Source organism: Daucus carota, chromosome 9 (genome assembly GCF_001625215.2).
Source record: "Daucus carota subsp. sativus chromosome 9, DH1 v3.0, whole genome shotgun sequence".
Classification (NCBI taxonomy): domain Eukaryota; kingdom Viridiplantae; phylum Streptophyta; class Magnoliopsida; order Apiales; family Apiaceae; genus Daucus; species Daucus carota.
Window position 1 is genome coordinate 11,037,164 of NC_030389.2, and position 18,234 is coordinate 11,055,397.

The following is an 18,234-nucleotide window of genomic DNA, read 5'->3' on the forward strand; positions in this document are numbered from 1 at the left end:
ATAATCACTATAGGCTCTGATACCAAAGGTAGGCGGAAGCAGATGATATATATATATATATATATATATATATATAAACAAACATGTACTTAATAGAAAAATATTCAAATTTAAAAATAACTAAGTTTCATCAGTTAAACATCTTATAGTCGATAATATTATTCACCTTAATATAATTAAAACTAACTAAAAAAATAAATGTAGTTATTGAAAAATTAAAAGTAACTAAAGTAATTAAATACATTCCAATTTTCTAAATTTAAAACGTAAATCATGCCAAAAAAAAAATAGTCAATATCATTAAATTCGACTTTCTGAAAAAAAAAAAAACTAATTTAACCGCCACATCGTTATCACCTACCTCATAACATAAAATACCTTAACGTCCAAAAGATCGTATAACAAATGATCTTTGTTGCATTAACAAACAACAAACCGCAATTAATTCACAATTAGGAAATGAACGAAAAAATTAAGAAGATGCATTTAAAATTCAAAAATACAACATAAAATCAAGCTATGATTATAACTCACCATATCATCAATTAATGTACTAGGTGCTGGGTAGACTATGAGTCAGATTTGGGTCCAAATCAAAATTTTAAGTTTGTAATTCGGAGACTGAGTCTAAACTAAATGTTATAGAAGTCAATCAAACTACGAAGATTTTCGATTTGATTTAGATTCAAATTTGGGTATTGAAAAGAAGATCGGAAGTTTAAAGTCTACTATCTATTACTTTTTTTATTGCTTCATAACATAAAAGACGTAAATTATAATGCACTATAAACTTATTTCTTGAGATGAGGTTGTGTGATTCGAGATTACATTAGCACTAGTGTTGAAATTATCAAATCGACATTGATGAATTCAAGCTCATTTTTGAGAATCAATATCTCTGAGAAGGTTCATACTTAACAAAGGTAAAATCATCTACATCACAGATAATTAAATTCTGAACATGCATAATTCTTTTTTCAGAAATTAGAGCTCACTTGTTTGTTCTAACGTGTAAACAAAAACATAATGGGCCCGATACATGTTATATCATTTTTTATATAAAGCGGTGAAACTTGCTAAGATTCGAAATTTGATACGTTCTAATGTATGAGTGTTTATATGATATTATCCATAAAAAATCAGGCTAAATAATGATATTTTGAAAAGTGCCAAATGATATATCTCTACAACATAAAAAAGTTGACACAACATTATTTTTTTAAAAAATAATATCTTAATATAGGCTTTAGATGTTATTACATCTTAGAAAAAATAATCCAATAAAATGAGACTTCCATACATAAGCCCTGATCATGCAAATGTTATAAATAGGAAAACCAACATTATAGTTTTCATCTCTCTCTTTTTCTTCCTTTCTTTCTTTTGTTCATTGTGTTGGGGGGATTAAGAAAATCAACATTTTCACCCTCCAATAGCCCTCTCTCAGGCTTCAATCCCACAGGTAAATTTTAGGTGCATGCATATGATATATAAATAACTGTGATGTGTGTTAGGATATTTGCTGCTCTCTTGGTTTCTTATGAAATTTGATTTTTTTAGGTTCATTGAAAAATGTACATGTACCAAGGGAATTGAGGGAGGGCAAGGAAATTGCATGAAACATATATATTGGAAAGAAGAAAACAAAAAATGGGTGTGATTTCCAGGACAATTATTCCTTCGTGTGGAGAACTCTGTTTTTGTTGCCCTGCTCTGCGCCCAAGGTCACGCCAACCCATTAGGCGCTATAAGAAGTTGCTCAGCGATATCTTTCCCAAGTCTCCGGTAATTACATTATTTCATTTCTTGATTATTATGTAATAAATTTGCCAATTGTTACAATGGTTGCCATAAGAGGTTGCTATAATATGTTTTTATTAGATTTATATGGGCCTGAGTGTGGGTCGTCGGGGCCTACGTCAGAAATTCATCAAGAATTGTTTTTCTTCTAGTGCTAATTATTGTGTACTTGATTTGCTTGTTTCATTTTTAGATGTAGACGAAGAAGCAAGTGATGTAGGATTGATGAGAGTTTCGTTAACATCATGTATTTAAAACCAGCAGAAGTATACAACTTTTTATTATCTTATCAGTAAATGCAAGAAAGTTTAGGAGTGTCTTTATATTCTAAGAGAGATATAATCGACGATGTGGTTTGTTATGTGAGGCTTTAATATATAATGTTTAAATATTTGTTGTCATTACTTTATACTTGTAGTTTTATGATTGTAACTGAAAATTTAAGAAATAATATCAAGAATGACTAACAAATATAAAATTAAAAGAAGGTCTATAATTGCTATTAAGTTCAAAGTTATATGCCTAGTATCAACTTTTATAATGAAAGTAATGTTCAAGATGCTCCCTGTGTCCCAATTATTTTTTTATAGTTTCCTTTTCGGGAGTCCCATCCAATTCTTTACGTTCAAAACTTACCAAAAATAGTCAATGGGTCTCACCATTTCCCCACTTTTCTTTCCTTTTCACACTACTTTTACTCCACTATCTCCTTCCTTTGTATATATAGCTCCTTCCTTTGTAAATTATTTATTCAACTAAACAATATTGAATGTATAGATTCTGGGCAGCTTATATAATTTATAAGTGACTTCGACCTCAAGATGAAATAAGTAATAAAACAAACTGCATGCTTCATTATTTTTTCTTTTAAGTAGATTATAATGTCCTTGTGCTTCATGTTTCTCTTGACTACTTGTCAAACTTGCACTTTTCAACAATTAGACATCGTAGATACGTCCTTCGTATATTAGCTAATTTTATCATATAGAAATTTGTTGGTCATGACATGCACTCTGACTATTTTTTTTTCCTGATATAATTTAATGTATATTTTTCATAGGCTGAAGAACCCAATGAGAGGAGAATCGGTAAATTATGTGAATATGCTGCCAAAAATCCTCTACGTATCCCAAAGGTAGAGTTGCACAAGTTTTTAGATTTTGAATATGAATTCATGTGTTGAATGGTAGAATGTTTGTTATCAATGTGTATGTGTGGTTTTATTGTTCAAATTTATATATTGATGGTGTTCTTGTCTTTTATGATCCAGATCACGACTTCACTTGAGCAAAGGTTTTATCGAGAATTGAGAAATCAGAACTTTCGCAATGTAAAAGTTGTCATTTTAGTCTATCGGAAGTTGATAATATCTTGTAAGCAGCAAATGTGAGTTCCTTTTTATTTTTTTATTTGTTATATAGAAGGTTTTAGCACTTATTTGCTTTATTATTCATACAATTTATTTTTTACTCATAATGTTGATGCTCACTGAGATACTCGCTCCTTACGTTGTTTGTTCACATTTATATTCGCAGAAGTCCTAGTTCACTCTATTTATTTTTGCAATTTTTTTATTATTATAACATGCACTAGTATTCACATTCAATATATGTGCTAAAAATGGATACTAAGACTTAGAGATGATATATAAACTTCTATTATGTTTTGTACATGTCACTTGTATTGTTTGAATTTAAAAAAATTTCAGCATTATTTAGATAATTTTTGTTTACACTTTGAAAGGATACTCTCTCCTTATGTTGTTTGTTCACATTTATATTCGTAGAAGTCCTAGTTCACTCTATTCACTTTTGCAAAAAAAAAATTAATTATTATAATGTGCACCAGTATTCACATTGTATATATGTGCTAAAAATGGATACTAAGACTTAGGGATGATATATACACTTCTACTATGCTTTGTACATGTTACTGGTATTGTTTGAATTTAAATATTTTTTTTCAGCATTGTTTAGATAAATTTTGTTTACACTTTGAAAGGATGAATTTGTTGAGGTACTATAGATTTGTTCCTTTTGAAAAAAAGTTTCAGTAACCATTATAAACGATATTTTGATAAATGATTGCTAATAATCTTGTCTATTACTTTTAAGTTTAGCCAGATAAACAATGGCTCAAGTTATTCAATTACAAACTTGAAGTGGTCTATAAGCAAAATGCAGCTTATTTCTTGATATTGAAATAGTCTCCAACTTGTAATTTTACTTATGTCGACATCTAGACTAGTGGAAGACCTAGTTGAGTTTATTGAAGAGCTTTATGAAATGCATTTAATTTTCTTTCTAAGACATTCTAACCACTAAAATCGCACCCAGGCCATTATTTGCAGGCAGCTTGCTTAGCATCATTCACATTTTGCTAGATCAAACTAGTAATGAAGAAATGCGGATAATTGGATGTGAAGCCCTTTTTGACTTTGTAAATAATCAGGTAGAAGCCCTTATAATCTCAATCTTAGTTCCATGTTCACCTCGTGAACATTATTCTTAGCCATGAGCTTGTAAAATTTTTCCATTTACAATATTTAAGCTTATTCAGTACTATATTTGCTTGTGTAGCGGGATAGTACTTATATGTTCAACTTTGAAGGCTTGATTCCAAAAATTTGTCTTCTAGCTCAAGAGATGGGTGACAATGAAAAGGTCCAGCAGATGCGATGTGCAGGGATTCAAGCACTCTCTTCAATGGTACCTTACTTTAGTCCATTGCGCATGCTAATGAGAATTGGATTCTTAATTTCCTAATATACAAATTTTTTTATATGAATGGCCTCAGAAATCGACATAAAAAATTTCTGTTATTTCATTTGTCAGATTAGGCTATTGAAATGCTTTGATCTGGAGAATAACCTTTGACATTTGGGTCATTGATTTAATCACATTCCTTGTGTCATTTTTCAAGAGTGTGCACATATCTATATATCATAATATGTTGCGTGTAGTTGTCTAATATCTTTTATCTGTTTTCACATATTCTTAAGTGATAAGTTTGAACATGTTAATTTACAGATATGGTTCATGGGTGAATTCTCTCATATGTCAGCCGAGTTTGATAATGTAAGTGTTGTACTACCTATTAAAACTTCATACAAGATCTCTTAACAGATTAAATGTCTTGTGCCTATCAATATGGCTTTTGTTAAAACTCTTCTCAAATATTTATCACCTCCACATAGTTCGTGTTTTCTGATTGTTTTTTTCTATAAACTAGGTTGTTTCTGTTGTCCTCGAAAACTGTGAGGAGAAGTCAGATAATCTTGCTCAAAATAATCAAGATACTCAGAATAATAAAAAACAATCTACAGCTATCATGTCAAAGAGTACTTCTTGGAAGAACGTTGTAAACGAGCAGGGTGATATTAATGTGACAGCGTAATCTTCTTGCGACTTTATATCGTGTTTATATTTGTTTTAAAGATGCATACAACTTATATTTAAAAAAATTATAGTTATAAACTTTGTTTGGACTTTTTCATTTTTGGTGTACATCTCGTATTCTCTGATTATTATTTTTCAAACAGCGAAGATGCTAGTAGTCCAACATTTTGGGCTAGAGTATGTTTGCATAACATGGCAAAGTTAGCTAAGGAGGCTACAACCGTACGACGTGTTTTAGAATCTTTGTTCCGCTATTTTGATGATAACAACCTCTGGGATCCTGAACGTGGACTTGCCCGTTCAGTATTAGTAGACATGCAATACATAATGGAAAAATCAGGTAATTGACTTCGTGTTTAACTTCATGCCTACTTAGTAATTCCCTATAGTTTTTTGCTCCCAAGTTTAATACTTTAGCATTAGGTCTCTGAGATACACATGTTATGCTACATATTCTACAGGTCAAAACACACACTTCTTGTTATCCACCTTAATTAAGCACCTTGATCACAAGAATGTACTAAAAAGCCCCGAGATGCAAGTAGAAATTGTGGTTGTTGCTACATCGCTCGCCCAGACAACAAAAAGTCAATCAACTGTGACTATAGTTGGTGCATTTAGTGATATGATGAGACACCTTCGGAAAAGCATACATTGCTCAATTAATGACTCAAACTTGGGTGAAGAAGTCATAAAATGGAATAGGAGATTCCAAGAAGCCGTTCATGAGTGTCTTGTACAAATGTCGCATAAGGTGATCTTTTGACCATGCATTATAATCCAGTTACCCATAGCGATCAATTATGTTTCTTGTTCAGTAACCCATTAGACCCGTGATTTCTTCATTTGCGTTCATCATAAGTTTTGATTGTTCAAAATCTTATAATATGATAATTGTGAAAAACAGGTTGGAGATGCTGGACCTATTCTAGAAGTTATGGCTGTGATGTTGGAAAGCATCTCAAATGTTACAATTATGGCTAGAAACACTATGGCTGCTGTTTATCGTACTGCTCAAATTGTTGCTTCCTTGCCAAACGTTTCAGATGAGAAGAAAGGAAAGGTAAGTTAATATTCGTTTTAAATTAGCTCCTTGATAAACTGGGACAACCATCATAATGGGTTTTCCTACATGTTGTAGGCTTTCCCAGAGGCCTTGTTCCATCAGTTGCTTTTAGCAATGGTTTCTCCTGACTATGAAACTAGGGTTGGTGCACATCGTGTATTTTCTGTTGTACTTGTCCCCTCGTCTGTCTGTCCTCGTCCATCCTCCACTAGTATACACTCAAGAAAGACACGGGATATTCAGAGGACATTATCAAGAACTGCCTCCGTTTTTTCTTCTTCAGCTGCACTATTCAAGAAGCTGGGGAAGGAACAGGAGAAAAAGAATGATAATTCAAATGACGAGATTACAAGGAACGACAATCCATCCATATTGAACCGGCTGACATCATCGTATAGTCGAGCTTATAGTATGAAAAGACAGTCATCACCAGAAGAGAATAACAATAGTACATCGGAACAACATTTAGTATGTCTAAAATCTTCAAACGATATAATGAAGCATATTGTTTTGTTGATATGAAGAAAAAATTGCTAATTTATCTTCTCAAAATTTGATTTTATTGTAGGAGGGCATATCTCTCAAGTTAAGTTCGAGGCAGATTAGCCTTCTTCTCTCTTCAATTTTATTTCAAGCTATATCTCCTTCAAATATGGTTGAAAACTATGAAGCGATCGCCCATACCTTTAGTTTGGTGACGCTATTTTCCAGAACCAAGGTAATGTCACTATATTGATCATTTTTTGACTTATGTTGACTACATATTATTTTATATTTTTACCTTTTCTTTTGTCACATAGATTGTAAAACAATTAGGTCATATTCAAGTTTGCATGTTGCAAGTTTTAACTTCGATTACGGGTCTATATATTATTACAAAATCTATCTCTAGTCTTATTGTCATTTTGTAAATTTTTTAGTTATGCATGCTACACATGACACAGTGTTCCCTTTTATATTTTTTCAAGTTAAAGTGCCTTAAAAATACAAACTTTTAGTTTGTAACACAATACACACTACTTACCGACATATGATTCATATTTGTGTTTGTGTTGTTCATTTTTTTAAATGATGTTATCATGCAGAATTCAAGCCAGGATACTCTTATCCGTGGTTTTCAGCTCGCACTTTCCTTGCAAAGCATTTCTCTTGGGGATCGAGGTTGGTCAAATTCTTGATCAGGATGTTTATAGTTTTTATCCTAATAATGTGAAACATTTTCATTCATATAATAAGGTGAAAATCAAAATCGTTATTTAACTCACCTTGAACAAGATGGGAGTAAATCCTACTTGTTTAGATGGTAACATTCTGACATGATGAAGACTATATTTCCTATTTGTTTAGATGTTATTATTGATAAGTATTTGGTTGCTCTTCTTCCAGTCCGTCAAGTGTATAACTGAAAAGAACTATTCAAGTTGGGAAAGGAGTTTGAAGCTCGACTAAGATAATTACACTTCATTGTGTAAAAGTTACATTATAGCTAATTAGCTATGTATATGTTAATTAAATTTAGAAATTGAGTAGTGTATAAGAACAGATCGGTCCAAGTCATAGATATATTTTGTTTAAGTAAGAAATGTTATTATTAATATTTTTCCCTTTTAGTCTCCAAACATCAATATTAACCTTTTTTACCCTCAAACTACCCAATTATGTGTCATTAATTAGTGTTTTATCCATGTCATGTTCTACCATTTGCATTCTGATTGTTGAAATTTTGATATTTAAACACTTACGCCAATTTATTATACTCCATCATTGCAGTGCCACTACAGCCATCACGACGAAGATCACTATTCAACTTGGCCACCTCTATGATAATATTTTTGGCAAAAGCCTACAATATCATCCCTCTCATTCCTGCTGCTAAATCTGCTCTAACAAGTGAAACTGTAGGTGCTAGTATGCTTTAATACAAATCAGCATTAAAACAATATGATTCAGCTTATATATGTACTTTGTTCACTAGTACAAGTGTTGTATTTTCTGTTATGTCTAGTAATATTATAATGTTTACATGATATGTATTACAGGTTGATCCCTTTCTTAAATTGGTAGATGACTCTAAGTTACAAGCTGTAAAGAATGAGTTTGGTAAATCTGGAAAAGTTTATGCGTCAAAAGAAGATGATGAAGATGCCTTGAAGTCACTTTCATCTATAAAAAGAGGTGTGGACCAGTCTAGAGAATCCTTCGCGTCAATTGTAATAAAGAATTTGGGAACTTCATCAGATGTATGTGACATTGTACTTTTATGTACTGATCATCATATGTTGTATATGATTGATATAACATTGACTTGTCTAACCTCTTTTCTTCTTTCGATTTCTCTTTTTGTGGGTTTAGTCAGAGGCTTTAACTGTAAAAGAGCAGTTACTTAAAGATTTTCTTCCAGATGATACTTGCCCATTAGGAGCCCAAATATTTGCAGATTCCCCTGGGCTGATCTACCAGAACGACTCAAACGCCAATAAATCTATTGCTCAGGTACTTGTTCTGTGAAGTTTCTATTGTTTTGTTGGTTCATTTACTTGTTTCATGATATAATTTTTATCATTGAATTTTAAAAATTTTCAGGCTGAGCAACCACTATTCACTATAGATGACGAATTCCTTCCCGATTCTACTGGAAGTCAATCTAGTTCTGGTGTGAGGGCAAGTCCTGAGCTTCCAAGTCTTTTGAGTGTAAATCAACTCCTAGATTCGGTATGTTTCCAAGTTGAACTTTTTCATGATAATCTTGCTCTGAAGGAAGTTAGAAGAAACATTATTTCATTTTAAATTCAGCTACGTAGATACTGTGCCCACCTATGCCTAATTGTGAATATACACCTTAAATTATTGTTCAAAAGTCTCCTGTGATTGCCATAAATCATTGAATTTTTTTAACAAGTTCACCAGTCCAATCAACTACTATTTTTTACTTGAGCATATAAGACATGTTCTTACAAGTTTTACTAATTACATGTTTGTGAATGCTTTTGAAGGTATTCGTATGTTAGTACACTTGCATGAAATAAACTATGTCAATGAATATTTCCCATGATTGCCTTTTTACAAAAATAGTTAATACTCAGAAATCTTTCTGAAGCTAATAATAATTGCAACGAACAGTCCACTTCAATCTTATAAGTGAATTAAATTTATTTTACTCGATTTTCATTACGTACACCAAGAATACCCGTGTATTGACATATGATAAATACACACACACACAAATATATATATATATATATGCATATATATATATATATATGTATGTATATATGTGTATATATATGTATACATATATATGTATATATATATACATATATAAGTATATATATGTATACATATATATACGTATATATATGTATAAATATATATATATGTATCTATATATATATGTATATATATATATATGTATATATATATATGTATATATATATATATATATATATATATATATATATATATATATATATATATATATATATATATATATATGCATGGTATTTATTTATGGAAGATCTAAGTTTGTCCATCACACTAGATTCCTATATATATAACACTATATGTAGTCTTTCCACACTAATTGCACAAGACTCTTGTTTATGCAAATCTAATGCTGCCAGACTGGATTAAGTATATACTAATTTAATGAGGTTCAACTTTTGAGCAGGTTCCAGAGACAACGAATCAAGTTGTACGGATGTCAGTTTCGGCGCCACAAGATATGCCTTACAAGGACATAGCTAACCACTGCGAGAACCTTCAGATAGGAAAGCACAAAAAAATGTCAGGTTTATCAAGTGGTCATCAAAATAATGAAGGATTCTTAATCGACTTCTCAGAAGATCACAAACAAGAAACAACTATTGTAACATATCCTCAAACACATCATAATACCTCTCGGGTAAATTTCTAAATTTTTGAATTTATTTTATAAGAATAATATTAAGTTGTTGAAGGTTTATGTGGTAAAAAGGATCAATTGAACTTATATTCTACAAAAAATTGGAAAGATTATTTCATGAAAATTTAATAGGGACAATATAAAGCCTAGTTTATTTAAATCATACACGGAAGTAGTAATCAAGATCAAGTATTAATGTCCTTAATATTAACTTCATTAGGATTGTATTTAGGAGAAATCAACATTACATATGCATGAATCCTTAATTTTTTTTTATAATTGCAGGCTGGCAATCCATTTGTTGATTCAAGTTCTAATGAGATTTCTCAGCTTCAAAATGCTTCCTCTCTAGTGCCATTTGCAGCCGTGTATCAACATTATCCCAACTCATTCAGATTACCTGCTTCAAGCCCATATGATAACTTTCTCAAGGCTGCTGGTAGTTAGTGATCTTACTCAAGGAAGTCATTAGAAAGGTGTATATTGCAGTGGCCTTAAGTATGTAAAGGTAAAGATCTTAAGTTCCATTTTGTAATTAAAGGTTTCAAATTCTTCCTAGAGCTGAATTACTTGGCTAGCCAAGTGCATTTTCTTCACAAGTTCATTTGAAATTTTGAATAGTCGATTTTTTTTTCCTGTTTTAGTATTCTATCTGTTTTTCTAAGTGTACAAAATATTAAGATGTCTTTACTATATGAAATGATGAATAATATATTGAAAAGGTGAAGTTGGAACTTTGAGGGATTTAATTGGTTGGGTTTAGCTTGATGTGATTTCTAAATGTTTTATATTACATTTTGGTACAACAAACCCTTGATGACATTGTGTTTGAATTTTGTGATATAATTGTAGGTTATGGGTGCTTTAGTTTTATCGATCCTTTTCTCGACGTAAGTTTTCAACAATTTTGACTTGTTTGGTTCGCGGTAGAGAGATCGAGTTGTTTGGTTCGCTGTGGAGAGATCAAGCTGCAATCAAGAATCGGGTTAAGATGATATTCATTTGAGGTATCATTATTAATATCATGTGTTGACTGAGTGCCGGAATGAATTTTTTTGATTTAAAAAATTTTGAATCACTAATTTAATTTAATTCAAAATACTAATTTAATCATTATTTTGATTCTTTTTTGCGTTGATAATTTATTTTATATTATACGATATCTTATTGCTTTGTGGCAAGAGATTCAAGTTATATTTTAGAGTCATACTCATGTATTAATTTGAAATCAACGAAACTAACATTTCGTTCTAGAATAATTTGTCTCAAACAGTCCTTTAATTTTTTTCTTGATGCATTGTGTTGTAGTCCAAGGGATATTTTGAATTTTTTTCAAAATAATGAGAAACCAAAAAGATTAAATTGAAAATTGAAATAATTTGAAATAAGTTTAATTGAAAAATCATAATTTCAAATCCAAAAATAAAATTGCATTTCTTTTTTATAGATTTATCTGAATGGACTATTTGATATCACACTAAATTTATACAGATATATAATATTCAGGTTGAATATTTATGAAAATCTAAAATATATTTTAACATATATTAAAATTAGAGAATAAGAATAATGGGATGTATTTCAAAAAAAAATAAATTCCAAAAGTATATGTTGATTTGTGCTTATAATATCAACTACACAATGAGAGAAAAGACACCTTTTAACTCATAAATAAAATCAAAACGACGGTAAATAAATATTTAAAGGAAGTTTTTATAGTTATTTGTTTAAATACTCATGTTTTGATCTCATATAATTTATTTGATTAAATAACTTAGTACCTTTATTCTCATAAAATTAACTTTGAGAAACAAAGAATTTTGAATTGTTTTTTGTAACATCAACTTCTAATTACTTAATTCCTTTACCAAAAGATTTTCAGTTTATCCTTTATCTCATTCGATTGCTATCTCTCTTCAACTTTTTTTTGCCATTGTTAGAATAACATAGATTTTAGTCCTACATTGTTAATGTCATAATTTTGAGTCATATTTTGAGTAGATCAGTGTGTTTGCATGTCGAAAATTGCTTGGAGCGTATACAAATATGTTGTTTATGCTGGGAGGCATTACAACTATAACAATCGAAATTATGTGATTAATGGTTGATTGACACGTCGTATACTATTCAAAAACCAACATTTAAAGATTTATGTTAATATCTTGAAAATAGTATAAAATCTAAGATTTGGGAGCCAAAAAGTGGTTTGTTTGTCGCTATCTTGACTACAAGATGGTGGATTCCAAGATCGTAAATAATTAGGTGCCAGGATTGCAAGGAGTGCAATTAAGAACTATCTAAAGAATAAGGGGAATGAGATGAGTATGGATGATTGGTTGTCACACTTTGCATAAAGAAGAAAAAAGAAAATTTGAAGAAAAATATAAAATTGACAATAAAAAGGAAGCATGGTAGATCATGCACAAAACTCCCAACTCAAGAAGACCAATTCTAGCAAAAGGGCAAAGTTGACACCTAAAGAGGAATTTTGAAACCTTCCAAATTTCAAAAAATATCCTACAACTATGATAGGATGGGCCATTGTTTTTCAGATTGCAAGAAGCCAAAGAAGCCATTAAAAAGAAGGAAAAGACATGATGGTTGACATTTTCAAGTATATATATCTCACGTAAACCAATGAACTATGGTCTTTGGAGTGAACCTGGTTGTCTCTAGTCAAAGCGAACGATGTATTGATACGGGAGTTGGGGTATATGCGTTTCGATGCGGAGTTTATTGACTAAAAATCGAACGAAATCGCATACGACGGTTATATGAAATTTCCAACTATTATCACAAGTGCGGTTGTAATTAATTGCACCAATGTCAACCATGAATTCGAGGTTTATGCGGTTTAGTTTGCATTTCAACAACCTATCAATCAAGTTTACAAAAAAATAATTAAACTTCTTACAGAAATTAATAATATAATGTCATTACAGTAATTATCCCGAGTCAAGTGCAAACCACATATGCGAATCAACGTATTTTAGACAAGAAAATTAATGTAGATATAGCTATTAAATAACCAACATTGCGCTGAATCCATAAAAGAACAGTAAACTAATGTGCCAATATAGTACAAGATTATGTTTAATTAAGTACATCAACATAACTTTTATGTAACAAAGCAGACGAGGCAGAGACATGAATTGGAGTATTATATATATATATATATATATATATATATATCGAGAGAGAGAGAGAGAGAGTCTTACTCCAATAGAAACCTCCTTATCCTAAAAACTAAAAATCAAGCTAGAATATCACTAAATCCTAAAGCAAATACCACTAAATTCTTAAACAACCTCATCTCCACCTCCATCTTCACTGACCCCACCTCCATCTTCACCAACCCCACCTCCACATCCGCCACCGCCACCGCCTCCGTCGCCGCCTCCTCCATAATCACCACCACCTTTATGCCGCCCGCCCCTCCATAACCACCACCTCCATCTCCACCTCCATAACAACACAATCTCGACCTCCATCTTCACCAGCCCCATCTTGGTCGTTGCTTCAACCTCCTTCAGCCCTGTTCATACTTCGTTCTCCACCACGGCTCCACTTCAAAACGCGGCGGAGCCGCCACTATTCCGGCAACGCTCCAACCCCTTACTTCAAGCCGCCCAAACCTCCGCTACAATCATCCTTCCTCCATCTCCACCTTCACCTCCACCATCTCCACCACCGTCACCACCATCTGAATCGAAAATGTGAACAAATCTGAAGATTTTGAGCAGTTTCTAGAACATATCTGGAAATTATGGGCGGTTTCTGCCTGTTTTCACTAATTCCTGCAAAATATATCACTAAATCCTGAAGTGAACATCACTAAATTGTACTGAGAATATCACTAACTTATATTGGTTTCTAGTTTTTATTTTAAGAGTGGTTTCTATTTGATCATAAGCCTATATATATATATATATATATATATATATATATATATATATATATATATATATATATATTGCGGTTTTTTGTTGCAGTTCAGTCTTTGCAGTTTTTTCGAATCAAATCCGCAGCCAACTCGTAATACGTGGTTTACACAAAAATCAATCCGTAGTCAAATCGTATTTTGCGATTATCCGTAAAATGTGGTTCAGTTGAGAGTGGTGAGAGCTAGCGACGCCGTTGAGCAGATTATTTGTACACTCCTATACAGGAGTATCAAGGCCCGTCTGTCTCGAAAAGGAGACTTTTTTGAACTTTAAAGCTTCCGTGTTGGTGAGAAGCTTTATATGGGAAATTTTGGCGACTTTTACCAATAAAGGGGTAGGTATAGTGAATCGAAAGATGACTTCAAGAATGAATCTAACTTTGAAGAATGTACTCTATATGCATGATATTTACCAAAATCTCGTGTTTAGGTCTATTTCGTGTTGAGCATGAATTTCATCTTGTAATAAAATCATATATTTTTATTTTCCCCAAAAGTGCTATGTTTGGCGACAAGGGCTATGCAACCGATAGATTCTCTAAGCTAATGTCATGAATATTAAAGACAATAATGAAATAAGGAATTCTTCTCTATATTTGCTTGAGTCTCCTAATTTATGGCATGCTAGAGAGGGATGTTATTCCCGAAGTACTTGTAGAAGGGGGGGGGGATGATTACAAGTTTTCTAATCTATGTAAATTTCCCAATAACTAAAAAAATTATTCAAGCAGCGGATAATCAATAAACTCAATGATGAAAATAATTGTTTGTATTAACTCGAACATGTACAAGTTTCTCTACCAATGTGTAATCAATCCTTAACAGTTGTGCCTGCAAATCTCGTAGTTACAAACTCCATAAAATCACTCATGAACCAAGTACACATTAACGCTCAAACGCTTGATTAGACATAAGAGAGTTTATATACTAAGCTACCTATCAACTTGATAGAGGTTGGAATAATTCTTACTCCCTCTGTTCCTCTCATTTGTTTGCATTTACTATTTTGGGATGTCCCTCTCATTTCTTTACATTATCATAAATAGTAAGTTTTTCTCATCATTACACCCACTACCTTCCCCCACTATCTCATATTTAACAATAAAAACTACTATTACACCCACTACTTTCCTCCACTATATCAAATCTATTATTAAATATTGATAGGTCCCACCACTTTACCCACTTTTCATCTAACTTTACTCATTTTTCATACATTGTCTTGGTCTCCGTGTCCCCCTCCAATGTAAACAATTGAGGGGGACGGAGGGAGTAATTATTAGAAGATTATTAAAAAGCCCAATTAATAGGAGCACACATGAAATAATAATTATATTTATAATTAATTAATATGGGTTAAATAAGGCCCATTGGACCTCCACAAATGAGCTAAGTGGACTGTCAAAGCTCGTGGATTGAGCTCCCTCCCATTCAAGGCCCGAATCTATAATCCTAGTCCAACTAGGAGAACGATAAGAAAGATCCAGAACCTCAGAGTTTCAAACAGATTCTAATTCTTCAGAGATGACTATCTAGAGTCCTAGATGACTATCAACAACTCAGAAAAATGATTAAAGATCAGTTTTGTCCTATCTCAAACACAAATACTTACTTCTACTAGATCTTTAACACTTGAATCTTAATTCTAGTCAATCTCAAATCTTGAGATGTATATATATAGGGCTCTACCCTTCCAAATTAGAACTACATTTTTGACTTGATTCTTCACCTAGCTAAAGATAAGTTGGCATCTTGTAAGAACCCATTTGAGTTATGACACACGAGAGCAGTCATGAAAAGCAAAGCTCATCCGACGTTTTCAAATCTATAACACAACTAATAACAACAAATTCGATCATTTCCTTGTAAGTAGGAGTTAAGTTTCTTCTAGAAGTCGATAGTTATCATCAATACTAATCTTTTCACCATATTGAAATATCTTTCCTTCTGAATAACAAGGTTAATTTTATCTCCAAGACTTTCCATCTTTAGATAGGTTTCTCTTTTCTACGACTTTCATTGACTCTTCAAGCATACAGACTCTTCATCTCCCAACGATCGATTTTCATACCATATATGTTATATTTCGATGTAATTTATAGAATTTTTTATTTTAATATTTAGTTTAAAAAGGGTTTGTAGTGGAGTAAGATCATATATACTAAGCACCCTCTAAATACGAACTATAAACCTCATCTTTTATACTACCCAACACTCCACCTTATCAATTTCATCAACCCCACTTCATCTCTCTCTTCTCCCTCCACCTCTGCTACCACATCCCTGCTGACACTCTCCTACCAACACTGCCCCCAAATCACTGTATCCGATTTCACCATCATCACCTCTGCCACCTACTGCTGATATATTTACAAAATTCGGTGATATTTTGATGTACAATTTAGTGATATCAGCTGCACATTTTAGTGATTTTCGCTTTAGAAATTAGTGATATTCATTGCACATTTAGTGATTTTTGCTTTAGAAATTAGTAATATTCGTTGTAGAAAATCTCCAGAATTTGATAAAAAAACCTCCAGATCTGTTCTTGTTTGTTGGTTCTGGTAGTGGTGGCGTTGGTGGAGATGGAGGTGGTGGAAGAAATGGAGGGGGCAGTGGATGTGGGGGGTGGATGTTGGTGGTAGGGACTGTAGAGGGGACTAGAGGGATGACATACGTGGGAAAGGCGACCAAGGGCGGTAGAAGTGGAGGGCGCGGCGGAAATGGAGTAGCCGGGAGTGGAGGCAAAGCTGGAGAAGATGAAGACGGAGGTGGGGTTGTTAAACGATTTGGTGAAATTGTGTTTAGAATTTAGTGATATTGCAGATGAATTTTAAGTTTGTAAAATAAGAGGTTTTGTAGTGGAGCAGAACTCTATACATATACACAAATATATATATATATATATATATATATATATATATATATATATATATATATATATATAGAGAGAGAGAGAGAGAGAGAGAGAGAGAGAGTTATGTTCTATGGAGACCACTTTTTTTGGAGACCGTGGAGACCGTTTATGTTCAGCATGTAAAATATGCATAAAACATTGCAAAACTCATAATTTTGCAAATAATGTTGTACAAAGATCATCATATCATTTAAAATCTTGATTATCATGTATGTTTTGCATGTAGAATATTATAAAATATTTTATCCTGCGCGATATGTTTAGTTTGCAGAACATTTGTTCAATTTGCAGAACATATACATTCTACTTATTAAACATAGATGTTCTTCTATAATTTTAATGAATTGGTGATATTTGTAGAATTTACTTCACAAAATAATGACCCGATGTTTTAAATCTTTTGTACTATCTTACGAGAAAGAGAGGAATAAGGAAATAACTTACGAGAAAAAGTCGTCGTGTCACAACTAGGCCTGTAAACGGATCGGATCTAGCTAAATTCATATCCTGATCCATTTAAATTTATCGGATTCGGATCGGCACTGATCAGGAGTCGGATATTTTACAAGTCAATCCATATCCGGTTCATTCAGATCGTGGATAATCGGATCGGAAATCCGATCCACTCAAAATTATGAAATATATGTTTTCACCTTGGGTTTTAACCTTTCACAAAGAAAAAAAGTGATATCTTCTAACCATATTAATTCATGAATTTTAACGTAACAAGCACAAAAAAACTAATAAAGTAGTAAAATAAAGTCTGCAGATTCATGTTATTAATAAAAGTGCAACTAAAAAACTTTGTTGGTTATTCCTATAAAACCTTCAACATAAAATGTATTAGGTGAATAGAAAAATAAAAAATATGTTGCTTAATACTTTCGGAGGAAGCAAATTATGATCTACTTCTCGATTAATAAGTATTAAAACTAATAAATATATCATAAATACAGAACTAGCTGATTGAGGAGGTTTTAAGTGGAAGAGTTTAGCTTCCCTGTATTTATACTCATTCTATACAAAAAAAGAGTGATTATTAGATTAACACGATATAGTCAGAGTGAGAGTCAGGTCAAGACTTAGGAGCGACTGATCGGTTTATAAGAAAATATGATTTAGGGTTCTGTCTTGTATTTTTAGACTTTTTTATTTTGTATGTAATATATTAATATAATATATTATAATATAATACAATATAAAATATAT

The 18,234-nt window shown here is 32.0% G+C and overlaps 2 protein-coding genes across 2 annotated transcripts; both read left to right on the forward strand.

Moving 5' to 3' along the window:
• The first annotated feature begins 1,332 nt into the window (after positions 1-1,332).
• LOC108202219 (protein SEMI-ROLLED LEAF 2) lies at positions 1,333-11,287 on the forward strand. Its single transcript, XM_017370617.2, has 21 exons — positions 1,333-1,462; positions 1,561-1,785; positions 2,861-2,935; positions 3,071-3,186; positions 4,137-4,251; positions 4,380-4,508; positions 4,830-4,877; positions 5,032-5,192; positions 5,342-5,538; positions 5,660-5,952; positions 6,106-6,261; positions 6,340-6,732; positions 6,833-6,982; positions 7,350-7,425; positions 8,035-8,162; positions 8,304-8,504; positions 8,617-8,757; positions 8,848-8,976; positions 9,932-10,165; positions 10,451-10,673; positions 11,018-11,287. The coding sequence occupies exons 2-20, from the start codon at positions 1,651-1,653 to the stop codon at positions 10,610-10,612; spliced, it is 3,039 nt and encodes a 1,012-aa protein (XP_017226106.1). The 5' UTR covers positions 1,333-1,462; positions 1,561-1,650; the 3' UTR covers positions 10,613-10,673; positions 11,018-11,287.
• A 3,177-nt stretch (positions 11,288-14,464) lies between these two features.
• LOC108201254 (glycine-rich cell wall structural protein 1-like) lies at positions 14,465-16,923 on the forward strand. The gene is made up of 2 exons (XM_064085124.1): positions 14,465-14,497; positions 16,594-16,923. Exons 1-2 carry the CDS (start codon positions 14,465-14,467, stop codon positions 16,921-16,923), a joined length of 363 nt encoding a protein of 120 aa, XP_063941194.1.
• Positions 16,924-18,234: the final 1,311 nt, after the last annotated feature.